This window comes from Paramormyrops kingsleyae, chromosome 16, assembly GCF_048594095.1.
Source record: "Paramormyrops kingsleyae isolate MSU_618 chromosome 16, PKINGS_0.4, whole genome shotgun sequence".
Taxonomy (NCBI): domain Eukaryota; kingdom Metazoa; phylum Chordata; class Actinopteri; order Osteoglossiformes; family Mormyridae; genus Paramormyrops; species Paramormyrops kingsleyae.
In genome coordinates, this window is record NC_132812.1 from 12722841 (window position 1) to 12749500 (window position 26660).

At 41.2% G+C, this 26660-nt stretch overlaps 2 protein-coding genes across 8 annotated transcripts in view; one reads left to right on the top strand and one right to left on the bottom strand.

Moving 5' to 3' along the window:
- Window positions 1–298: 298 nt before the first annotated feature.
- On the bottom strand, window positions 299–2572 carry inha (inhibin subunit alpha). The gene is made up of 2 exons (XM_023801681.2): window positions 1963–2572; window positions 299–1544 (listed from the first exon to the last, which is right to left on the bottom strand). The coding sequence occupies exons 1-2, from the start codon at window positions 2246–2248 to the stop codon at window positions 805–807; spliced, it is 1026 nt and encodes a 341-aa protein (XP_023657449.1). The 5' UTR covers window positions 2249–2572; the 3' UTR covers window positions 299–804.
- A 4117-nt stretch (window positions 2573–6689) lies between these two features.
- Window positions 6690–26660, top strand: part of LOC111838616 (striated muscle preferentially expressed protein kinase-like) — a 63490-nt gene continuing 43519 nt past the window's right edge. For 3 of the 7 annotated variants that reach the window (XM_072700425.1, XM_072700426.1, XM_072700427.1), the window contains exon 1: window positions 6690–7923. In XM_072700425.1, the coding sequence (XP_072556526.1) occupies window positions 7497–7923 (427 nt within the window). In that variant the 5' untranslated portion in view covers window positions 6690–7496. Of the gene's footprint in view, window positions 7924–21706; window positions 21785–21897; window positions 22336–26660 lie in introns of those variants that run through there. The other 4 variants (XM_023801801.2, XM_023801799.2, XM_023801797.2 and 1 more) reach the window with 3 other exon arrangements.

Here is a 26660-nt window from a genome sequence, read left to right on the forward strand (position 1 = left end):
TGCCCTAGTCTGCAACTAGTATGGAAATATGGACAACCAGTCAGAAGCACCATATCAGGTTCTTAGGTCCCTCCTACTCGTGTAGTCTGCACCTGAAAATTCAGGACTAATTGTGTGACTATCACGTATTGGTTCAAAAAGGGACTTGGTATATTATTTCTCAATACTGGATGATCCTGTAAAATACAGGGTGGGTAGCAACTCTAAAGTATTTTAAAATAAGGTTAGCTGGGGCCCGGGGCCTCAGCCAGGGAAAGTACCTGGTCAGAGTAGTTTTATACAAAGTTTGCATATTCAATAAGCATGCGAAAGATCTTTATTATATAGTATCAAGTTTCATTTAAAAATAAAAAGAATAGTTTTGTATAAAATGCTGAAGCTTGACAGTTTTACTGGTGTGTTTTTTTTAAAATGACAAACTTAATTCTGAGGCAATGTAACTCAATATTGCCCTCTAGAGGAATATAAAAAACATCTTTATTTCAGTGAGGTATTCTTTAATGAAACGGTCCAGATTAAGGAGCTTTTAGACTTTATTAATGACTTCTTTCATCCACCCATACTGATTTTATAGAGAAAACTGGGATTTTAGGTAAAGCTGTTGTAGTTCAAAATTGCACAACTGATTAGTTATTCGTACCTATGAATAGTTCTATTAATGCAAGTGACAATATTCTTCTGTAAGTACAATCTACTTTGCTTGAGTGCTATAAAAAAAATTAAAAACAATTGACTGCTACTGCATGGAGATTTTGTTCAGATCCGCATTTGACCTTTCTAGCCACAATGGTGTGAAGCTATAAGCTAAATGCAAGTGCAGTCCTCGGCGATGATGTTTGGCAGTGTTTCATATTTGAAGGAGTAGCCCCCATCAGAGGTAGTGCGAAAGCGGAGGGACTTCATGGTGCCGGGGAGGGGGGCGCAGCACTGCTTGATACCCAGCAGGGTGGTCATGCGATTCCAGCTGGAGCAGTTGCCATGGCAATAGTAGAAGGTGAAGACCTGGGGGTGCACAATCCAGTTCTCCCACCCCAGGTCAGCAAAGGAGATGTTGAGTTCCTCGCGGTGGCAGTCGTCATAGTCCGGTCTCTCCTCAGGGGGTCTCTGGAGCAGCTCGATGGAGGACGGTGACCAAGGAATCAAGGCCCGTCGGGAACGGTCACTGCCCCTGGAGCGGGTGTTCAGATGTAGGAATGGGGTCTTGCTGGCATCCGCGTAGCATCCGCAAGACGGGCAGCGCACCTGAATGACAAAGGGGCCTTCGGCCATGGCGGGGCTGATGTGGCGCCCAACGTGATATGTGACCCAGCCGTCGTCCGCTAGCTTTGTGGGTCCCTCAGCAACGTGGATCAGCTCCTGATTGGCAGTGAGGATGTAGAGGGGTGCTGAGGTGTTGCTCCTCAGAGCTCCTTCACCAGCGTAGAACCAGAAGTGGGCAGATGTGATCACTGTCTCTTGGCTGTGACCAGAGGGCTGAAAGTAGTAGGTGAAATGACTAAAGGCTTCTTGTAGGGGAAGATCTTCGTCGTGAGCGCAAGTGGAATCTGGAAGAACAACGTGATTAATATTAAGTAATATTAATATTAAGGAAATATATAAATGGATGTTTTTACATATAACTTTGGAGTATCATTTACTTCCATAGTATTAACTATCATGAATGCTGCAGGCTGCATTCTGTATAAAACCCAACTTCCATGCTATAAAAAGTGACATTATGGAATTGTGAAAAACATCCTGCATTTACTGTGGTTTTCTATAAGCAATTCAAGCACCCTGTTCATAAAATTAAAACAATAGGAATGCCCCTTTTTCTGACCAGTAAGTTTACTATGGATTATTTCATGGCTGCACACTGAGATGATACTCGTTGGAAAGAAAATAAATAAATATGTGGCCCACTGTCACAGCAGGCTGATACAGCTGCCCTGAGATCCTCATTGATTTGGATGAGTGACTGACCCGAGCTGGGGAAGAGGATGACCTGTGACGTCTCCTGATGGGACCTTCTCCGCTCCACCTGGGCTGCTCTCCCCACTCGGGATGCCCGCCCGCTGGCCGGTGGCTGCTGAACCAAGGGGACAGGCGCTTGATTCAGCCCCAGTCCCTCCAGCACTCGCCGCTTGAACCAGTCCAGAACCTCGCTCTGGGGCACACCCTCTCCCTGGCATGCTCGAGTCCATGTCGAGCCCCAGAGTGCCAAAGACGCAAGGAACACGATTAACAAGTCTAACCATCTACTCCTCATTTTCAAACCTCCCGAGGAAGGAACAAACAAAAAGGAAGGAAAGTATTAAGCATATAAGCACCTAGATGTAATACCATTAATCCCTTAATATCTAAATTGTTCAACAGCCCTTAATATAGTTCTATTGAACGTTCACTTTATATTTTAAAGTTCAGAATATACAAATTCACCCCACTGCACGTCCCACTGGTTGTTAGTCCGTTCAGTGCCCAGTGCTGTTTCTTCTACGATATCCCCGTCTAGTTTGGTCTTGCACTCTTTTCCAGAAAGAGCTGACTCTGAAATGCATTTGCCCCAGCCGGTGCTGCCCACACTGCAATTGTGACGCAACTGTCTAGGTCACAGGAATCCTATCTCTTCATACTGTAGCCGTGAGAGAGGAAGCTAAGATAAGTAGACTGCAGCCGTGACCTCTGCAGTGTCTTCCCACTAAATGTATCACTAAGTACCATAGCCTTCTTTGTCCTCAAGACTTACAATGAGTGTTTTTTTGTTGCTGCTTTTCAGATTCTAACTGCAAGTCCCAAGTCTGCTAGTTGTTATAAATGTGTTTTATCGAACAGACAACTTGCAAGAGCTATTTCACTGTGATACAGGAAGTATATTAGAAACTACACCATTTCACAAACGGTGAGATTTTTTAGATGTCATTAAACACTATGTGTTGGACATTAATGTAATGAGTTGCTTGTACACCATTCACTCTGCAGATAGTAGTGAAAAATCCGGTCTCGTTAAGGATATGATTTTCAGTCATTTTTGTACAGTCACATGGAAACAGAAAATAAATTGTTTTCAGGCTTTCCAAGGTTTGTTTTCGTGCTGCACAGCCTCGCAAGCTTATGTTTTTTATTACAATATCTGCAGTCTTTCCATGTTGGACTAAGTGTTTACAAAGTATCGGTGAAGTGAGATTAAAATTGTGCTGGGAGCAGCCAGCAGGTGTTTGAAAAAGCATGAGGAATTCCATTGGTTTCGCTGCTGCTAGTGGTTTTGAATAAGCTGAGAGGATTTCCACGCTTCCCATACACCTTCTTTCCCAGAAGAACACCGTCCTCCTCCAAGGTGCCTAGAAAAAGCTCCGTCCATAATTTCCACAACAACGGAGCCTGTGTTATCGGAAGCTTGACCTTGACGAGAGACGAACCTCTCCACATTGAGCGTGTCTGGTGTCTGGTTGTGTGCGTGCTGGACATGCGGTGACCTGAGTGCGATCAGAGTCGCAGGAGAGTATCGCTCATTCTCTAGGTCAGGGGTGTTAGAGCAGAACAATCCCAACAGGGGGCCCAGTGGGAAGAAGCAGAGGGGAGTCTGTGGAGGGCATAAGCACATGAGAGAACTACAAAAAAACAAGCATATATTTGAGATTTTATAACAGCGGATACAAGTTTTCGAACGCCTTGTGTTTCCCTACAGTTTAAACACTATTAGCACCACAATCAAAAGAAATCACCTATGCGATTAAAAAGACAAGCTAAATCTTTAACTCAAAACAGGCATCTTTTACTGTAAATACAGCTGAACAAACTGTTACACATTCAGTTAATTCTCCATTGTTGGAGGAGTGCGCACAAATGATCTACTCTAGTTGGCTGTGTGGCTTTGTCCTTTCTATCCATTTCATCCCAAGTCAGCTCAATGGGATTAGGGTCAGGTGACTGTGCAGGCCAATGGCATTACTTTCTGCATTCCTCCAAGAGGGAATTTACAGGATAAAGAAGTCAAATCAAAATTTCAAAAACATAGGGTGCACAAAAACAATGTATACTATTAATTATTGCAAGTGTGTGTAACATTTGGTTGTGAATAAGGTAGAGGATATTAGGGTGATGTTCCTTACGGTAATCTATGATGGTTAGATATTCCTTTTGTCTGGATCTATGTAAAATAAGGCTTAAATAAACAATGTAAATATTTTACTAAACAGAACAAAGAAAACCCCACACATTCTAAAACCACCAGGAGACCTTGCTCAATCCACTCAGTAGAACTACAATAACAGGAACAATATATTTAAGCTAACAAGGGCTAGCTGAGTTTTATTGACAGGCTACCTGAAACTTTAGTGCTGGTAATTACTCACTATAGCAACCCTAAGGCTCCTCCATACTCTGCTGTTACTCTGTGCACAAAAAGCATATTATTTCTCCCATGTCCATAGGCTTTCACTAAGTCAAGAAAATTTGGAAATTCCAGCACCATAAGAACTCACAGCAGTGCCATTCTGCGTAGATAATTTAGCATAGTGAGCATGGAGAGGCCCCATCTGTGTCAGTTCAATCGATTTCCAGCCCTGCTAGGCCTGTCTGGAGAAGAAGCACTCAAGGAAAATGAATACCTTTGCACATCACTCGGCTGTCCACTCTGAAGCGAGCTTAAAATGCTGGGAGAGACTGCTTTTTGTGCTCCCTTTTAAAGCCAATTCTATGAGCACGCTCATGTTGGGAAAATTTAACTTCATTTTTAAATAGTCAGTATGTAATATGAAGCTTAAGAGCCTAGCCTTGTGGCTTAAGGGGCCCAGCAGTTAATGAAAGCTCGTCTCGGGCTGTTGCCTCGCACCTCTGGCGTAGGGGGACTGGATCTCCCCACTTCTTTGTGTGTGAAGCTTGCCTATTCTCCCAATTTTCTACTGGTTTCCTCTCATAGTCCAAAGAGATGCAGGTAGGTGGACTAGGGACTCATAATATGTGACTTTGTTGTGTGAAGGGCAGGCATTCTCTCCAAAGTGTAGCCCTGCCTTCTGTCCCTTGCTGTGGTCTCCGGTAACTTGTACTGCATAAGTAGCCTGATGATGTTTATGGGCTTTGTATTTAATTTAATTTTATTATATTTTATTTTACTGTATTGGAAGTTAAAAGTACTGCAGCTCTCCGGATGTTTCAATTTCCTCATAAAAGCTCACAAACAACAAAAACATCTGTGTACATTGTCTTTCATCTACTCTCACATATCCATCCATTTTCTTATAATCATTCTCTCACTGATCAAGGGAAACACAAACGATAATTCAATGGAATTGATTGTGGTGGCAGAGATAACAATCAGAGGGACTGGCTCAAAGAACATGAAGAAGCCCAACATGCAAATTGCATTAACAAATGAGCATAAGGCTTACTAGATAGCGAGATCTGGTTCTCCAATGAGCCTTTGTGTTGCTAAAACGACTATGCAGATATGCTAATATGGTTCAGAAGGGGTGGCAAAATGCAGCGCTGTAGCCTAATTGAGACCACTGTTCATGATTTTACTGCTGCATAGTGGTTACAGTCCCTTTAATACTGGGGATGGAAATAAATGCTTGATAATAATAACCAGAAATGCCGTCGTTAAACCAGGAGGGGTCGCTACTAAGACCCACTGCTTAGTCAATGCCAGCCTGTACTACTGCTGAAGATTGTAATAAATGCAGAACATACTCTATAACTTTGGTTGATTTACTGTTTCTGTTATTTCAGGATGCTAACCTTGGTTGTTCACATTTTGATTTACTGGAAATGAACACACTTCTCCACCAGCCCTAGTTCATAGTTAATGCTATGATGTTGTTACCATGACAACCAGGCCCATACCATTCATTGTGAGCAGAATCTTGCCTCGAAAGGATAAGACAAAATGTAGGCATGTAGCTGAGACTGATTTTGTATAAAAAGCTTTCATCCTTGCTGTAACAAATAAGATTTATCACTAAATGCATCATATAATGATTCTGTGTAGTAAAATATAATGAGAAAATGAGACCATGATTCATTATCCTAAGAATGTATCATAACAAATATGGAGACATAATTTTATTTTTTTATGGTTAATTATTTATTTACTTATTATTTATTTGAAAAGATTTTTTGTACATAAATGTTATTAATTAAAGCAGAGGAAAATTATCAGGAGTGAAACAAAAATTTGTTGGAACAACAAATTTGTTTGTACTGTGCTGGTAGTTTTTTTTGTGGCCCGTAGGGGGAGATGTGTTTTTTTTTTCTATTTGTGCGTGCTTAGGAAACAAATCTGAGTTTTAAGGTTACATTTTAAACACCTGCACAGAATAGTGAAGCGCACATTAAAGGAGATGTCTGCATGTCGACATTTTATGTAAAATTTGAACTCGGCTTTTCAATAGAGGAAGAAAAATTGCATGATTTGCTTCATGTCCAGTGTTTAGTTAGCCAGAAGCTTGGTGCATTTCGAAGAAGTTCTTCTTCAGATAGCATGAAGATAGAGGAACAATGGGACATGATTTTTTTTTTAAGTTAACTTGCTGGCAGCCTGTACTGCACATGGATTGTGCTGGAAAGAGTCTAGGGTCCTTATTGGTTTCTATCTTTGACTCATGAATCAGGACTCCAGCTCCTCCCTACAGTTCGTATGCACGTACAGTGACACTCTGCCGCTCCTGGTTGGGTACGTTTTCTGGATGGAGGGAGGGGGCTAAAGCGTCAAGGCTTCTCCAAAAAGTGTGACAGTACACAGCTGTCACTTCCAGGGCCAGGGAACTCGCCTGTTACATCCCCTGGGGGGGTTGAGCTGATGAAGGGGCAGAAACACATGAGCAAAAGACCTTAAAAAAAAAAAAACTGAAAAATCAGTGGCCACCATAGTCACAAGTGAACGGCCTCCAGAGTCCAGATGATCCAAGGCCTGGTGAAGGGACAGCCGTCCAAGGTAATACTGAAGAAACAAAACCACTCTCCTGTCATCGCTGAAGACTTCAAAGCCTTTTGAAGTTCTGTGCTGAATGGTGAAAAGCAGATAGCAATGCTTTATAAAAGGCCATACTGGAGCTACTAATGCAACTTGATCAAGGGGATCTTGATCTAAAAATATCATCTGCATGAACACGAAGACCTCTGACAGACTCTACCTGACACACTGGCTGAAGATTTTCTTGTAGTTTTGTAAGTAATCTGAAATCAAGCTAGGGCTATGATTTGGCGTTGTTGTATTTTCCAAAACAATTCTGAACAGAGTCTTGATGCTGTGTTAAGAAGGCATAACCAAAGATTATGTACATTGTAATGCTGATTATCCTGCCGAACAACATTTAAATAACCTTGATTTAGTAGCTACTATTCTAATTTTCAATAATGTCTTTATGACTTGCTGAAGACAATTGAAATCATTAGGGACATAAAAAGCAAGGTCATTTTGCATTGTGCAAAATAATTGATAATCGTGTTTATGGAATAAACACAACCACCAAGAAGTGACAAAGGTGATTGTTAGCAAGAGGCAAACAGTGCTTTCAGAAATGAGAAAGGCAGAGGTCCAAATGATGCTGAAGAAGGGGTCTGATGACGAGGCTCATGGAGTTGCACCCCCAAGTCCCCAAATCCCACCCAAGCGGGCCAGAGTAAACCCGGATCAGGTAGTTCCCAGCCAGGAAGACTGCCTTTACCCAAGTCCAACTCCACCAGTATTCATCCGGAAGATGAGGAACGCGGCTGTCGGGACAGGATGTGACATCCGTCTGAAGGTAGCAGTGGCGGGAGACCCGCAGCCCTCCTTGTTTTGGTACCATAATGACATCCTGCTGGACACGGATAACCAGGAGTATGGAGGCCTGTGGATTCGGGACTGTCAGCCCAGCCACGCTGGCCTCTACACCTGCATTGCCAGCAACTACTTGGGGGAAGCCAGCAGCAGTTCAGTCCTTGCTGTCCTGGACCTGGGAGAAGGTAAATATGGCAAATCAAATACCCTAGGTTTCTGGTCAGATGGTGTTAAGTCCTAAGATATATTACCATAAAGCTGCATGACTTCTATAAGGGTGAAGTCCAGAATCTGTTCACACTCCTTGCACAACTTTGGACTTCTCTTGGAATTTGCCACATTGTTGCTTATTGGAACGCAGGTCAGTGCTATTCAAAGTTAAATGCTTGCAATTTTCTACTAGATACTCTAGAACATTACTTTAGAACTTCATGCTGGTCAGTGTGACCAAAGTCCATGAATTGTACAGTTAATTTTGCAATCGTAATTCTAGTGTCACTTCAGCCTGAATGGGATTAAGTGGTTAATGTAACAAATTTAATAGAAAGTGTGTTTAATGAGAGTAATAATTGATGTAATTCTTCTAACACCTAGTACAAGGCCAAGTGTATGTAAATTCTTGAAAATGACATTTAACAGCAGAAGAATATCCAGGATCTACTTATTCATGCCTGCTACGGAATACCATTATAGTATCGGGGAAAGGTCCTGAATAGGAACAGGGAACCTTAGAACTCTATGGTTCTGTTACACAATGATTTGGTGGTCAGTTTCTCATATAGCAGTTATTATCAGGACTCAGAGGGTAAAACCATACCTATGGAAACAGCACTTGCCTTGGCAGGCAAGAGCTCTGTGTCAGCGGTGTCAATGACACCCCCAACTGCCTCCGTCAGCCTGTCAGCAATATGGGATGGTTTACCGCGACCTCTGGGTTCCGGTGTCTCTGCTGGAGTTAACGCGCTGTGTTGTGTAGATCATTTATGGCTGTTACAACATCTGATTTACTATCTCGGGTCCTGCAAGTATAAGACGCTAATGTTTTAATCACATTTAGGATATGCACTTTTTTTTTTTACATATCCACTACATCAAAAATCTGAAAATGTTGAATAAAATATGATCTGTTTACATGCTTGAAAATTTGTTTGGTATGGTAGCAAGATGGGGAAATATTTATTGTTAGTAACTTCGATATTGGATTTTTTTAGGGTTGTTTTTAGCCGTATCCTGAGTCAAACATACTCCGCTCCTCTGAGTGTCACTACTCAGCCAAGTGTGTCTCTCCAAGCCCCCTCTGATCCTCCCCCCAAGTGATGGCACGTCTGCGTTTCAGCCCCCTGACCTAGCTGCTCCTGTCGCAGCTGTCCTGTCACTCAGTCCATTTGCCTTTGCCCTCCCCACCCCCCCGGCCACTCTGTCCCTCCCCGGATTGGCCAGCTCCCCCAGTTATTTATACAGAAGAATGTGCCAAGCCTCAGATTTTTGCGATGTTAATCAGCCACCGCCTCTCCCCTTACACCGAAAGACATCATGTGTAATTATAGCCCAAACATCGAGAGTATTTTTGTTTGCACAAACGTAGTTTATGAGCGATATTTTTATGAGAATGTTATGAGAGCAGTTGTTGATTTAGATTGTTGTATTAAGTGCTCTTTTTTTCCCTCTTGAAGTGTCGGAAAATTAATTTACAAATTTACGAATTAGCTGTCTAGGTGCTGCTTCTCAGAAAGAGGAGACATTTTGAGTCTGAGTAGTGGCTGAATGGGGCATTTGTTGATTTTCTAAATGTTCATCGTCTTTTTAATATGTGAATATAAAAATATTGATCTTTTGCCCACATTCTCTTCATCATTCTATTCATATTACCTTGTGCTTCTGACCTTATTATTTTTGAAATTTGCATAGCATTTTACAATATGCTTAGTGCCCGGTGTGGTATGCATTTACAGTGGTGCAATCTAAGCACCATTTCAGAAGCTTAAGAGCCTCACCTTTGATCAAGGGCATATTCAAACACTAGCAAGAGAAGAGCAGTCTGACCGCTCTTGTTGGTGTCCAGGCAACCACCTCCTTCACAGCAGTCTCTTCGCTGGCTGATGCACGGCATCTGATCTGAAGCCCACTTGTAGCAAAAAATGGTTCATTCCCCCAGAGTGGAAGCATCCATTTGTAACCAAAAACCAGGGGGTGATGGAGGCGAACAGAAACACTGTGAGAGCTGAGTGTTCTCTCAAAGGTCCCCCCACACTCACATGCCTATTGGCATCACGGAGTGCCTTCGAAGGCCCACACAATCTACAAATATCCACCGTCAGCTCACCACTGGGCACCTTAATTACTGTTACAAGAAACTTTTTACGTGTGCAAGGGACACCATTTTTAATGTTGATTATTTAGTCTGCGGTGCAGCTGTCTCGTTAGCAGAGCTCTAGGTGATGTTTGGAACCAACAGGATTTTAATTATCACTGCTAATTTAAGGCCGCCGTTGGTCTCATGAAATGTGACAGTCGATATGCTCTGATTGGTCGTGATTAGAGACTCTCTGTTGCCGACCTGGTGCTTGTTGGCACTGTCGCTTTAGACCCGGATTGAATCTGTCCTCCATTTTTTTTTTTGTTTGTGAATACATTTGTCAGTTATCGTTCTGGCCAGGAGGCCTCACTTCATTTTGGCATTTGTAAATACGGTGCAGAGAGGGGAAAACCACGTCTGGGTAACAGTGACAATGACGCAAAAACTGACAGCTAGCTTCATTCCATGTCATCGGCTTTGACCAGCATAATTTGCATAGACAAATAAAATACTTTCTCATCAGCTATGTGCGCTGCTTGCTGATGCATTCCATCAATAGCTAGGGAGCCTTGAAGAAGACTACTGTTAATACCACCATGTTATCAAATTTGCTTAGTAAAACACTTCATCTCCAGCGAACATAGAACTAAATAATTAGTTATCCCATTTGGAAATTAGTCATTTAATACCCTTTGGCAGCATGGCATGGCTGCTGATATTGACCACTGTTTTTATATCAGGTCTAATGGTTACTCTTTAGTTTTTCATTTTCTTAAAAGCACATTGGCATCTTATGCCCTCTCCTCTTTCCTAGCCGCTTCTCCTGGCGCTCATAACAGGCTTTGAGGAGGATCTTCTTTAAAATACGCCTTCTTCAGAGGCATCGTTTATAGGTATACAGGCTACAGCAGGTGGTTTGCTGAGAATATGCCCATTAATTTACATGTGTGCAAACTGAACTTTTTTTTGTTTTGTTTTAGAATTGCGATTGTGATTTTTACCCATTTTTGTAGACATACTGGAAGTCTCCATGCCGTCATTTTATTTTACGTCATCATCATGTCTTCTTCCTCTCCTGATATGTTCGGCAAAGACAGACTTTATATACAAATGTTTGTCACCTCTACATAGTGAAAAAGTAATTTAAAAACTGAATAATGATGCTGTCAATATGAGAAATTTGTATACATTTTATATTTACTGCAGTTGTGCAGTTGATTTAATTGATTGTAATTATATGCCGTTCCTATTAGTTTATGCATTTTTTCAAGGGGTTATGATAATACTTAAAATATGAGTCGCCAAGCCATTTTTATTGTTTTTTTATCTGCAGAACGGTATCCCAACCATTTCACATTAATCCATCATCCACTGCTTCCCCCACACCAAAAGCTGAATTTTAGTAAGAAACTCAGCAGAGTAAGAGTTTCTGAAAAGTCAGTCAAGGTTATGTGTATAGGTGCAACACCAGAGCAATGTGAATCTATTAAACAGAATCCTGCAACTGAAAAGCCAGCTTCAACAAATGCTAGTATGTCAGACTGTGCAATAATACCTTTGCATTACAATTTTTTAGAGCAAAGCAGCCACTTAGAACGTGTGGAATTCTTCTATTTCAGAAATGTGATATGGTGGTGTTGTAACTAGGCTTTGGCTGCCTACCTACCTAGCACCCCAATATGCATCATATAACGTAAAATGGCCCGATTCAGAAGATGTCTGTTGTCCCTGCCTGAGTTTGTCCATTATGCAGATGCCAATTATCTAAGCATCTCAGCCAGTTAAATTAATTACATTGACCTAAGTGAGCCATATAAATCGACCAGAGAGGACGATCAACTAACATTAAGCATATAAAAGGCTTCATCCTTTAATTGAAGCTGCCATCATTACTTGGATTGAATTAAGGCACCTTTTTATAGAAATGGCATATTTTGCGTTCCTATTAATCATACCATTCTGCTTATGCTGTTTTCATCTTTACAGAATTATTCATCTGCATTTTTGCTCGACATGAAACCGCCGGGCAGGAATACTCAGTTCCGTGTAATCTTGAGGCACTTCTCGAAGGCGGGACGAGGGGGTGTTTTATAATGTACTTGCAGAAATAATCCATTTGAGTCACCAGCTCTCAAGGCGGAAGAGTAGGAGAAGAGGACCTTGGGGGCTGGCTTGGTTTGAACATAAGTTGAAGACAAATTCATAAAAAAGATACAATTGGCCCTAGAGACAAGAGTAAACCTGTTTTATCATTTTTACTTGTTTGGATTACATCATGGGACGGGTAAACAGTGGTTCAAAAGGTATTGAAATGGGTTCAGGGGTGAGTTTCCCGAAGCCTTCTTTTTAATGCTACATTGTTCGTAAGATAGATCTTACAAATGACGTAGCGTTAAGGAGGCCTTGGGAAACTCACCCCAAGCCTCTAGTGCTGTTTGCTTAATTCTTGCCTTGTGTGTGTTTGGGAAAGGCTGCATCTTCTTGGTGGCTATGCGTTAGATTTCCCATAAGTGGTTCTCCAGAAAGTGGATAGATCAAATAAATATATAACACTGTACATGATTAATATATTTATTCAATAAAATCTTAAAGCTAGTCAGAAGGGCATTAATAGTCATTCAAAAACACATTGGCAGTCATTCGAGTGAAAATAATCCAAATTTTAATTTGTTCCTGTGAACTCTGCCTATAAAGTGCTCAATCTATTACGCCGAAGGCGATGTAGGCTCTGACCAGCATATATTACATGACTTTGTTGTAATGACTCCAGAGAATCCAGAAAATAAGACTGAAAAACAAGAAAGTCTATCATTGCTAAGGTTAGTTATGCAGGAAATATTTCTTTTTGCTGCACTACTGCAGTATAAATGACAGCTGATATAGTGCTACTGTTGTTCATTTAGTCATGTCGTCATTTTTTGAGGCTTTTTTGAGTTTTCAATTAAGCTATTTAACAAGCACATCAAGCAAACATTTGGGCCCATTAACCTCCTCTTTTAGCCTAACTGTACAGACTATCCATAACGTGAAGTCAGGATTATCGTAAAAAGATGTATCTGAAACACACTCAGGTTTAGCTACCAACAGGGTAAGGCTTTGCTAGCGGCTCTACACAATCTATAATGCATCTCAGCATACACACCCTGAGTTCCCAAGGACTGCAATGTTTTCTGATATTTATTCCACCTCAACCTTTAATCACACTTTTGAACCAATTCCTTGAATGCACACGACACTTTTTCATTTCATTAGTTAGTTGTAGTGATTGGCCGGGTAGCCCTAACACCTGTCATTTCATTGCTTAGGTGATGTAATTGATTGTATAATCCCTTCACATTTTATTTCTGTGCTTGGATAATCCCTTCAGCTGTTATTGTTATTTTTGAAACAGTTACTTTCAATGGTCCCTTTTCATGTTTTGTCAGTGCTCCTCTGAAGCGATTGCTTGGACATTCCCTTCACCCTGTCATTTCGGGTGTTACTGGACCCCTAATGAAAATGAATTCTTTAAAACCAGCAGGACTCTGTTCCCTTAAGGACTGGCACAGAGCACCTTGGCCAAAATGCAAGTCGAAAATGTCAGGAGACACACAGTTTGCTGACAGAAGCAGCCTAGCTCACACTTGTTTGCCTGTAAGTGCGCATTCCACAAGAGGCTTCTGAGACCAGTATTTATGATTTTACATTCATGCCATAACACCGCAGGGCAAGTCCATTATATGGAAATGCCTGTTATAATCTAAAGCCTATCATATGCATTTCATGCAGTGATTAAGAAAGAATATTTTTTGTTGTTTGCATTTTTTTTGGCTTGATTATAATTGCAGTCTATCCAGCGCTAATAAATGCTGATTATGACTGTGCTTAAGAAAAATCAGTTATATAAACAAATCAATTTGTTTTATAATGGCTTTATTGCAACATGGAAAAAAGTATTATTTTATGTATTAATTTTTATCTATACTGTATATATATATATATATATATATATATAATTCAAAATACTTTTAGAAATTATTCGAAGGTCACAGTCGGTCACACACGATGATTTTTCGTAATAACCTGTCCCACTCAGGTGTGAAGCAGGTTTTCCAGATGGATCGCTACAGATCCCACACCACATATAGTGCAAAGGTCGAAGAGTAATGACTCTGCCTTCGCTGGGTGGATCAGCCAGGCCGTGGGAATAGGGTGGGGGGTGGGGGCACTCGATTAGATCCACCACCAACCAGTTTAATTACAGGCCTCCGCTCTTCTGTGGAGGTTCTGTGGAGGTTCTGTGGAGGTTTCGTGGGAGTCCGGATCCGAGCGGCGGGCTCGCAGAGATTGACCTGACTTTTGGCCTGGAATATGGGCCGTGTTGTGTTATTCAGGTGTGAGGAGGTCCACGCAGCAAGCTGGAGTTACAAGACACTGAACCTCCTGAGCACAGAGAAGGTGTGTGTAAACATGTAAACATGGCCCCTCGACAAATTCAGCCAAGGCTTCACTAAATTGTCTCTGCCTCGTCAGACATTGGAGCAAATTGCCTCCGACTCGGGAATAGAGCAGGATGCCGTATCAGCATTATGACTGACACCATGCTGACAAGTGGAGTAGGAGAAACGACTGCTGCTACTTTTGTGATTATGTATAAAGAGGCCATCAATAGAGATGCAAACGTACTGTATGAAATGTGGCTGTGTAAATTACTAAAATCTTTGGGATTTAGTGCAATATCTGTCCAATCAAATTAATTGGAGAACCATGTTTGATGATGTTATAGAAGGGATGTCTACCTGATGCTGTGGTACAGTCAAAAACATACGTCAAACTCATTTACTTGTTCCTAAATTCATGTACTGATGAAAGATTGAAAATATTTTATATTTGGTAACGCTTTACATTAACTGCCCTTTCGTAATGCATTCATTATGTATTCATAGAACATTCAGTTCACCTTCATAATGCATTCATAGAACATTCAGTTCACCTTCATAATGCATTCATAGAACATTCAGTTCACCTTCATAATGCATTCATAGAACATTCAGTTCATCTTCATACATTTATAATGCAGTGCACATTTAGTACACCTTAAAAATGTATTCATAGGACAATCAGTGCACCTTCATAATAAATTCGTAATGCACTCATGGAACATGTAAGTATACCTTAACATTCTAACATACCTTAATAGCCTTACTATGCATTAGTAGCAAACAATATATGATTATACGATTATAATGTTTATTATCATATAATGTTTGTCATTAATGTATATTAAAGCTTTTAAGGTGTCGTAGGATGTAGTATGCTTATATGCTGCTTACATCAATGTTCTATGAATGAATTATGAAAGTGCACCGAATGTTCTACAAATGCATTATAAAGGCATTATGAAGGTGCAGTTAATGTGAAGCGTTAACTAATATTTTAATGGCCAATTTGAAACTGGTCATCGTCTAATGAATGAATGAATATGAATGAATAGCTATTTTTATTGTCATTCAGAACATACACCGGTTAGTGCACATCAGAACGAAATTACGTTGCATTGACTCACCATCGGCCTAGTAGAGTGTATTAATTCTAAAAACCTTAAACTTTAAAAATATTAATTTGAATAGGAAATAAATAGATAGAAATAGGTAGTCTAGACAATGAAATGGATGCCAAATAATATCAGCATGAGGTAATCTGTGAGAGAGCTTAATATTACACTATGGAGGCAGGTCTGCTATAGGGCCTCATTGTCAAAACGGTGCCTCTATGAAAGGAACTCGGAGGGGCACACCTCTGCCTGAGGGCCCAATGTCACTGCTGGGTCGTGAAAGGGCTCTCTCTCTTGCCGGGGATTTCCCCCACGGTGTACCGGCTGCAGTTGTCGCTGCTCCTCAGTGTGAGTAAACTGGACATTCCTCGCAGTACCATGTCACTCAGCGCTCTCCATACAGGCTCCGCGTCTGGTCATGTGCCTCTCCTAATTTTAGTGTGCCGGCACCATGTTGACCTGTGCTAGAGTATTCAGCCACCGGGCAGGATGTCAGAATAAACTACAATGGCTTCCCTGGTGCCTCCATTTCCATCCGCCAGTCATGTAGGAAAAAGTGACACATTCCAAAAAGGTTTGCCTCCATATTAATCCCTGTGATGAAGGCAATCCACTCTTTAATGAGCCCTTAGAAAAACTGCCTTGAAACCTCCCCAGGGATTAAACAATGGAACACATTATGCTGCATAGATCATAGTTGACAGTTTCTAAGTGTTCTTGATGGCAACAGGGTTGTGCTGCCAACTTGGAGAACTGGAATACCAGTATTAAGTTTCATTTACATGCCCACGTAAAAACTGACCGCACTCTGGGCTAGAAAATGGTAGATGCAGGCCTTTGAAGTTTATAGGAGTATAGTGTGCTTTCAGGAATATGAATGGATCCTGTCAACACTTTAAGCACATGTTGGACACCTTCAAAAAATGTTTTTCAGTATTGCTCATTTAATTCTATTTCTGTTAGTCAGAGATACAGGTTTTTTTTCTGCAGGCAATAAATTATATGTCATGGACCTTTGGAATTTACCTTCAAAATGTAGGATAACCTACTATGAAAAGGGCCATATGCTGTTGTATTCCTTGAGGTCTGGGGAATATGCTGAAATCGATGTGATTTAATATGGTATCACAGCAATAACAAAATGTAATATTATTGTTTATTACTATCAAACGTATCATATCTAGTGAGTCTGATCCAGATGGACCCCAGTTCTTTTGTGTGGGGCTGTAGAAAGTCACATGGAAGCCTAATTAATTGCCGCTGCAAACTCTAATATCTTTGCTCATGTCTGGTCCACACATTCCTACACTTCTGTGATTGCAACTAATTATGAATACTGGATCAATTCATTTTTCAGGCTTTATAAAACATGTTTCTATAAAAAAAAATGTGCGTTGCAGTTTCGTTCACTAAGTTCTCTTACGCAAATCTCCTGTCCCCCGCCTTAATCCTGCCTGCTCTCTGTGGTAACTGCCCGCTCCTTGGAATCCTCAGCGCCTCCCAGGTGACCAGATCTCCTGACGTCACTCTGCTATGAAATTTTCAGCAGGCTTTTATGAGCAGAGATCCTGCAACTGAAAAGCATTCTCCTGACCAAACAGCGCCGTGGTAATAATTGCAGTGTCTTTGGTTTCTCCTCAAACTGGCCATGTTTTTATTCTTTCATTTTTATCCTTCGATTTCTGCTGCAGTTGAACTGAAAAGAAAATGCAACATTTTATATTACGTTTATTTTTTAACATCAGTCTTTAAAAGTGGGAAATGGTCTTCAGAATTACTGTGATTAAATGTTAAACCTTGTTCCAAAATGTGAACCAGATGTATGAAAACAGATTCTTCGTTGTTGCAGTTTTTAGGACAATTTTTTTTAACTAAAAAAAACTATTCTTAAAAAGCTATACAATAATTGTAAGGCATATTTATAAAGGGGAGAATCGTCGTGTCAGTTATGATTATCCTCAAAAATTCAGACATTTCTGGGAGAAGAAGAACCTTGAGAAAAGACTTTTATCTGTCTTTTTTTTGCACGTCCAGGTGAGTCCTGTTCAGAGGCTGCTAATCTGTCCTGTAGATGCTGTGAAAGTCAAAGGCGGCCAGTGTCAGAGGAGGGGAGGAGCTTTTGTGAGGGACACGTCTTTTGTGACGCGTATGGTGGGGGTGGTGGTGGGGGGGGTGGGGGTCACACATCTGCGTCAGACCCAGACAGTACCAGTGACGCTGGGGAATTTACAGCTCATGGAACTGACAGATTCCACATCTGACAGAAAGGGACCACAGATATGGGGGCAGGGGGGCTTATAGAGCAATAGAGGCGGAAAATAGTAATACGAGAGCGAGGGATGGAGAAGGGGTGGTGCAGCTGGTCTCTGTAGCCAGCACCTTCACCGTGCGGGATCTCATTTTTATGTGGGGCCTGGAATTCCCAGAGGATTCCATTGTAATGAAGCCTTACTGCAGTCTGGGCCCCTGTCTGTCCCCTTTTCAACTGCAAACTCCACCATACTTCTAACCAGCTCTTTAGTTCAGTGGTCATCATTTTCCTGCTATTACTGCTGTTTTAAAAATGGAATCAGCAGTTTAACAATATGCTGAATACATGTCTTTGTTTGACTTTCAGACACCTCAGAAACTTTTCCTTTTTCCTTGACATGAAAATAAAACAGGAGGCCGACACCGGGACAAATTGTGTGGTGTTCAAACTACAACTACTTGCATTCACTTGGAGGTTTGCAAATTCATTTTAAAATAAAAAAAAAACAGCTGGTTATAAAGATTAAGCATAATGTTTATAGCCTTGATTTTTCACAACATCAGAAACCTCTGACCCTTGAGCAGAGAAGCAGGAAAGGATGTGAGGGCCCTTATTCCCAGTATTACCTCATCTTCACTGTGGTCTTCTTTCCTTAGAGAGCCCTTTTCCTACTGGTAATGTGATTGGTGCCCTTTCTTTGCATTGGATCCAATGCTCTTGTTCCTGTAAGGAACACTGATTGATGATTCACATAATGCATGTTATGGGCTGGAAAAAAGGAGCAGCAGGATTAGATGTCGGATGCAACTGCTGTTATTTATTGGTTTTATTTTTAAAATTTACTGATATTATCCTGTCAGACAGTAAATTAAAAAAACACCATTCATTTTAGATTCACATTTAACCCTTTTTGCTCTGAGAAAACAGGGTTTTCAGATGCAAACAGTTGCCAAATGTTTATTTTTCTGCAGTCTCAGGGCTAAACAAGCTTTTCTGCCATAGTTGGCTGAGTTATTTAAACATTTTGTGAATATGATGTACTCTAGTACGTTTTTCAGCACACGTCTTGCAGAAGTCTGCGATGGGTTGGCACCCTGTCTTGGAATATTCTGTGCCTTGCATCCGTAGCTTCCGGGATAGGCCCCGAACTCTGCGATCCTGCATAGGAAATGAATGGATGGATGAATTTTAGAGAAGGACGTATGTAAATGCGTTACTGGTACTTGTTATAAATTTAAATGAAAAGACAAAACAAAAGACATTCACAGGCATTGAGTTTGACTTGGCATAAAAGGCAACATATTAAAGCAATTTTCCTGATCTGTTTTCCTGTGCCATGTTGAGGTGCAAGGTCTTAGAGATGAATTTCCAGCGACTGTCCCTGCCAGCGATGCCTTTCAGTTCACTCTATGCCTCCAGCAGATACCGGGAGAATATGATCTGTTCTCAGAAGTGCTCTCCATTGCATCAGCAACTATCTGCAGGCCTTCCATGATGACTATTCCTCTTCCTGAATATGAATGCCCTCCCTCACGCTGCACACACACACACACACACACAGGTTTCTAATTATATCTTTGTGGAGACTCCATTCATTTCGATGGGGAAAACTCTAATCACATGACGACCCTAACCCCTACCCAGGCCTAATCTTAACTATATAATAACTGAACTAAATATGAGGCTTCTGGCATTTTACTTTTTTAATTGCAAAAACATTTGTTCCCCACAAAGTAATATAAACCTAATCCACAGACATACACACACAAACCCAGGACCCCTGATTATGTTACCCTGAACCCAAGTCATTTGGAGTTATTACTTTTTGCTTAAAGAGGGGTACTTGTTGTTGTAGATTTCAGTGGATGCCCCCCCCCCCCTGGGAGAGAAGGTCTAAGTTCCCTGTTCATCTTGTGCTGGTGCACTTAATGACCTCGGCGGAAGCAAGAGAAGAAGAAATTACCAGCAGGGGGTGTCAATAATTGTCTGGAATTACGCATTACAAAAAAAAAAAATCAAGTGATGCATGGATTCTATATTTATATTTTGATCTATGACATGTATCATAAAAAATATTCTATTGAAACAAAAAATATCACTTTCTCAAGCCAGACCTGTCTCACTTGTCAAGATAACGATTTGGCTCGTGAAATGTTGATAATTGTCGTCTGTCGCTAACAAACTTGTATTTTGGTTTGACAGGGGTACGGAGGGAATCTGGGTGAGCTGTATATTTAATATCATTGCTATATGCAACAAAACACATTATTCATAGCTGATTTTACTGGAGGAATATAGACTTACGGGGACTTGCAACACTAAAGCTGCATATTTCTGCGGCGTGCAGTTTGCGGGCACAACTGCCTCGGAGGCTTACAGATTGAGGCGGCTGTGCGGGTATAAGCCAGTCGCCTGAGTGGTGGCGTAATTGCGGTGAGACTGTAATTACAGCATCCGTCTGGCGCTTGGCCGCAGTGTGTAGCAGCGCCCGCACCTGGACACGTCGGCCACCGTGTCTCAGAACCACGAAAGCGGGCAGGAAATCACTGTCGCCTTCTTTGTGTTGCAGCCTGAGCAAGTGCTATTTTTGCTGTTCACGCATTTCTCATGTGTAGCCTATTATAATAGTTAACTAAACATCAGGCACATTGTGAAATTTAATATTGCATTAAAAAAACGTGTTAAAATATCAAAATGGTTTTAGATGTTCTGGCATCCAAATCTTTCATATAGCCTACATTTCAAAAAATCAATACCTGTAAATTTAATATTTGACGGCGGTGCCTGAAACGCTGGGTGTTTAATAGTTCCTATCACAAACCCAGGTACTTTTGGGGTGAATTAAGAACATTTTTAACGATTTATGATAAGTGCACTGGGTGTTAGGCTGCTGTCCAACGGGTCGCAAGGCTTGTAAACGAGACATCTTCACAGTGGCAAAATGTGACTACCCCTTTCACAATTCCTGTTATTCTGAACAAAAAAACTATCTGTACAGTGCAAGGCATCGAGCCAGAACATGCTCAACGTGGCAAAAAGAGTCTTTTCGGCTTTTAAAATGCAGTGAGATGAAGATGTGCTTGGTAGTGCATGAAGACGGAAAGCGTGCCAGTAATTAGGGGGAATTGTGTGCCTGGCAGGTGATGAAAACGAATGAGGTCTGGTAGGCTGGTCCAGCTTATGACCTGCACTTTGTTTCGCATTAGGAGGAGGAGATGTGCCACAATCCGAAAAGACAAACGGTAAACGGTAAATATCACGGGTAATGAGTCATATTTCAGCATGGAATGTCACGTGACCAGAAAGCTACCGGGAAGGTGCAATTCTGTTCTATAGAGGCGAAGGAGTGATATCCACGAATTAATCTTAAGACAATTTATTTTAGAACAGTGGCTGATACAGATATCTTTATTTATTTTATTAGCACAAACATTTCCACCAGATCGAACTGATTTTATGTGTTTGCGTCGTGTACAAAAACAAATTAAATCTGAATAGGGAAGAAGGAGAGATGAATAATGCAAAAGAACTGAACGGGGTAGCAATAAAAGAGGGTGGAGTCACGGATTACTGGCAGCGGATAGCGGGGGAAGCGAGGCTTGTGTTTATCCAGGCATGCGGATAGTGGCCACTTATCACCTCGGCAGCATCGACCTGGGTCTCCTCCGATGTCAGACGGATTGATCCTCCGCATATGATGAACAGTGCGAGGGGTCTGCGTGGGGGGCTCTCCTCTGGTTTCTGAGTGAGGGACATTGCCGCTTGGGTGGAGGAGAGGAGAATCGGGAGGGGGTGCTAAGAGTAACAATTAGGAAATTGTAAAATAATAATAGTAAAAAAAGAAGAAAGCCGACCTCTCAAGCACTGATCGCGGGGAGGGTGGGGGTTCGACTCGTCCCCCACATGCCTCTTGAAGAAACAGGACTGCGCGAGCTGTGTTGTCTGCAGCCGGATGTCGCTGTGTTGGTATTGAGGCTTTGTTTTGCTGGGCTGATTCCTGGATCTTGTAGCTCCGAGGAATCAGGTTTAGGGAGGGGTATCGGGTGGGTGTGTGGGTGGGTGAGGGGGGGCTGGGAGGTATGGGCAGGCTGGAGACGGTGTCAACTGCTTAGAGCTTATTTTCTGTCTTTGGCAGATGCAAGAAAGGATGAGAATTTCATTGTTGCAGACTGACGCACACTGCGATACCAATGCGAACAAACTGCATGCATATTAATGTTATGTTTTGTTACATATCATCAAACTGGAGGAATATTTGCTCAAATCGATCAGCGCTGTTCGAAATTATAGTTTTCTACCTTGCGAGACGGGGAGGTTTAGTTTTGAGAGACTGCAGGCAACTCTTGTATTGTCGTCTAGTGGAGTGAGATTGTTATTATGATCTTGTGAGAGAGACCCAGTGACCAACTGGTCTAACAGGCATCCGTGAAAAGATCACCTGCCTATCTTCAGCGTAAAACACCGAAGCAGGACCAGTCCCGACCATGAAGAAGATCTGGTCAAAGAAGAGATTCCAGGTTAGTTCCCTTTTCTTCTTTATAACTTTTGTGTTGTGCCCGACTATTACAGAGGCAGCATTATTTAAATCATGAGTGTTACTTAACAATCAACAATGACAGTTATTTTGCTCAATAGTAAAATGTTTTGCACTGGATCTGTGCTGTTATATGTCGCCCTGTTGCTTCTTTTGTACATTTTGGCTTGGAATGCCCCACCCTGATAAGTATGATATATATTTATTGTTTTATATTAAAATATTTAAATCGTGGTGACATATTTTACTGTAGCACTATGTAGTATTTTCATGCCCAAATCATGCCCTATAAAAGAATCATAAATACTGTAGCACTGTATATTGCATCCCATAATTTTCCTTGTGAAATCCCATGGCACAGAGACAGTCCATTAGAATATCAAGGTCAGAGGGGCAGTTGGATGCACCTGGGGGTTGCTACAGTCCCCCAAAACGGGCAGTAAATAAAGTAGACGGGGCTGCATTGTAAGCAGAGAGGTCAGCTATCGAATCTGTTTACGCACATCAGGCTACGCATTCCTGTTCACCAGCCAGGCTTGGGGGAATATCAGCATTTATTTAATTATGATTGCAATGTACGGCAAATCAGTAGCTTGTTACTTGCAGCTATTTCAAGCATTATAATGGTACATAATGCATATGATATTTCATTTGAGGCTGGTTTAGTGTTTTTGTCAGGTCATTATTTTTATCTCCTATGATGTTTTTTCATAGGCTAATATAAAATAAAGCAGCCTATTGACATCTGAGTCAATGATCTTATTTTTGACAGATTAGGGTGACATATACAACACAAAACATCAGTGCAGCTAAAAGTAACCAAAACCAAAACAGAACCATTTAAATAATCTTTGCTGAAACCTAATGTGATAACTGCAGATGGATGTGTTTGCTGTTCAGTTATTATAAAACCCCCAAGTTCACTCTCCATTGTCTGTTTGTAGTACCACTGCTCATTCCTGTTGTTGTGTTGTAGAAAGATCTAGAAACTAATAAATGCATTTCTATGTAAACAATGTTATGCAGTTATTTATAAGTGAAATGGGAGTTAATGTCTGGAAAATGGTTAAATCTTTATGTAGATATGATCAGTGCAATTTGGATATAGATATGATATATAGATATATAGATTGGATATAGATATGATCAAAACAAAAGTTATACCCTCTGTGCTGATCCACCATATATTAAAGCAGTTTAAATGATCATTTCTGATGGTTGTGCATTTGTCTTTTTCCACTTGGCTGACAGTATCTGAGAGGTGTTTAATTTCTCCAATCAGAGATGAAAAAGAGAGACTGTGTGAAAGACAGAGTAGGATGTGATAGGGACTGGATAGAGTGATAATTTAATCTGCTTCTGCTGGAGAAGACCTGCCAGTAAGGAGGGAATAAAGACAGAATCACAACGTCACAATAAAATAATACAATTAGAGAAAACAAGACAGACAACAGAAATGAGTCAAGGATATATTTTTCAGGGGAATAGCACTTTATTAGATATACCTGTTCATTAATGCAAACAGCCTGGTTGCCCCCCCCCCCCCCCCCCAACCATGGAGAATCATGTGACTGCAAGTGAGTATACAAAGCATGCAGAGAGGGTTTATAATTTTCATTTTATGTAGCATTAGAATGGCAGGAAGCACAAAGTAGGCAATTTTGAATGTGGTATGATTGCTGGTGTAGACGTGACCATTCCAGAATTTCAGGACCAGCTAGCCAACAGCACTGCAGTACCTACACTTTACAGAGAACAGTGCAATAAACTAGCAACATGTAGTCAGCCACAGTTCTGTCGGTGAAAACCTTGTTAATAGAAGAGGTCAGAGGAGAACGGGCAGACTCGTTAGCGCAACATGAAGGCCACAAGTGCGAAAATAGCACCTCAATACAACAGTGGTGCAGACAGGAACCTTTGATTGCAAAGCTCATCGAACCTTGAAACAATGCTGGAGGCAAAAGGAGGGTCCTACAGTTCTAGATAGAAGAATTTAATGTACAATACTCCAATATCTGCTCACTTTGTCAAAGTAATTAGGTGGCAATTAAGCCATTACTACACATGATGTCCACAGTGCAATGAGTCTTCTTTTTCCCCCTGTTTTAATTGAAATTATTGATTTTGTGTTGATTCAGTAATACATACCTTTGAACGTATTTTTAATTAAATTTGATCATCTTTATATAAACAGCTGCAGACTTACATGGGAGTAATTTACTGCACACTCACTGGGCGTGATGAAACGTCTGATGATTTTCGATCTGAAAGATCCGGGTGTCTCAACAGTATGGTTAAATTAGTGCCAGATTCACACAAATGGTGAGGACTCAGGTGATACGAGCGCTCACCTGATAAGCTTTATGAGAAAACTGGCATGGGTAATGGGCGTTTGTTCAAGAAATGGGGGCAATGCATCCAGGCTAACCTTATCCTGTCACCTCCAATTCGCTATATACAGAGGACAGACACAGTATGCGGTACTCTCTCTCCATGGTGCATAGTAATAATATCAGAAAGTTATGCATAACAGATGAAAGCCCAAATAGTTCTAATGTGATTAAGAAAATCACATTAGAGAAAGAATGGCATTGTAAGGTTTTTCTAATGATCATCCAGGAGGAACCGTATTGGGTAGAGAAAGAAAATGTCATGGGCGACATTTAATTGAACATGTATTTAGCTTGACCAGGAGTGTCAAAGGAAGGTTTTTAAAATGATGCAGGAGGAAAAAAATGGCAAAAATTTGTTTGTCAGAGTTGAGGACAAACGCCACAGCTGTTTGATTAAATTAGGATCCGAGCCCTGTGTGGTACTGTACGTCATGAATTATTCTGCTATTCCTGTTTTTTTTTTTTGCATAACATTACTCATCCTGTAAATAGGTTTTCAGCCCCCACCTCTGTTAACTGCTCCACAGCCCTAGTTTTCACGGCACAGATGGCCGTTTTCTGATCCTCCCTCGATTTCTGTCTCGGTCGGGGAAGGGGGGGGGGGGGGCGGAGTCTTGGTGGGGCACTGTTTGAACCAGTCAAGATTTGGCAGGTCACTCGGAATATGCATCTTTCTGTAAAATATAACTGGCTGCCTCCAGATAACCAAACGAGGCATGTGCTGTTTCACGATCCTGGGAAACACGAGCCTCCGGCACATTCCTCAAGCCCATGTGGGTACCCTGATGCTGTTGTCAAGTCAGATGTTTACCTACATACATTATGCCAATCATTGCATTACACACAGTGTAACATTCCCATGCGCTGTGCAATATATACTAATGTGAAGGTTTTAAATAAAATAAGATGGGAATATGAAATGCAATATGCTTTCCAAAGGCCCAATATTAATGTTATCATCTCTCTTTGTAAAACATTGTATAATGCCTTATGCAATAAATAACATAATCCAATTTCTTACAAAGGAACCAGGTCACAAGATGTATTGCTCTGGGTGGGGGTGTTACTTATTTGTGTGGGCTACATTTTGGATTAATATTGTCAGCGAAATCTAAAATCTATCATTCCAAGTTTGCAATGGCAGCTGGCCAGATTTTCAGATAGCTTGCATAAAAATGAAATAGCCCCCGTGTCAGCACTTTGGGGTGCCTTTTTGGGTAGTGCGTTTGGCTCATATCTTAAGGGGTGCTGGTTCAAATCCCACCTTTGTAAGTTTTCTCCAAATTGCTCATAATGTGTGTATGCCCTCTAGAACCCTGCTTTCTGGAAAAGGCTGCAGGATACCCTGTGACGCTGTGTAGAGTAAGTGGCTGGAAGATAGATGGATGGATAAAGAGTTACATTTCCATCAGAAGACCATTAGTGTGACGTTTCTTGAATACATGGAGAGGGCTGCACACTTAAGTTGCCTTTCCTCCGTTGGCAGTAGGAGAATCTCATGAAGTGTAATTAAAGCAGCGTATCTGTGTATGTAGGGAGTTTGTCCACTGTAAGTGTTACTAATTAGGGTGTCTGCTACCTTCATTTGTTCTCCGGTTGTCCTGGTATTAGCCATGCTGTTTGAAGGATGGTAGCACACATAGTTATACATTACTACCTTCCTAGCAACTAATTAGATAACCTCTTTACAGGAACACATAATGCCACAAGCAGTGCACTCAGCAGAAGATACGTGACTGCTGTTTTCAGTCCTGATGTTTCTACATCTGTGAAACTTTTCAGTTAAAATCAAGAAATTTTTGGATTCAAGGAGAGCCCTAGCTATACTGATCAAAAGGTATCAAATTACAGTTAAAGATTAAATGGAAAAGGTCACTTGTGACATGCTGTGGTCTTCATCTGAATGACAGCTAGC

Coding starts and splice junctions, on each gene's coding strand:
- inha (XM_023801681.2), bottom strand. CDS start 2,248: ATGAGGAGTAGATGGTTAGACTTGTTAATCGTGTTCCTTGCGTCTTTG. Junction 1,545..1,962: donor CATCCTCTTCCCCAGCTCGG/GTCAGTCACTCA, acceptor TTGTTCTTCCAG/ATTCCACTTGCGCTCACGAC.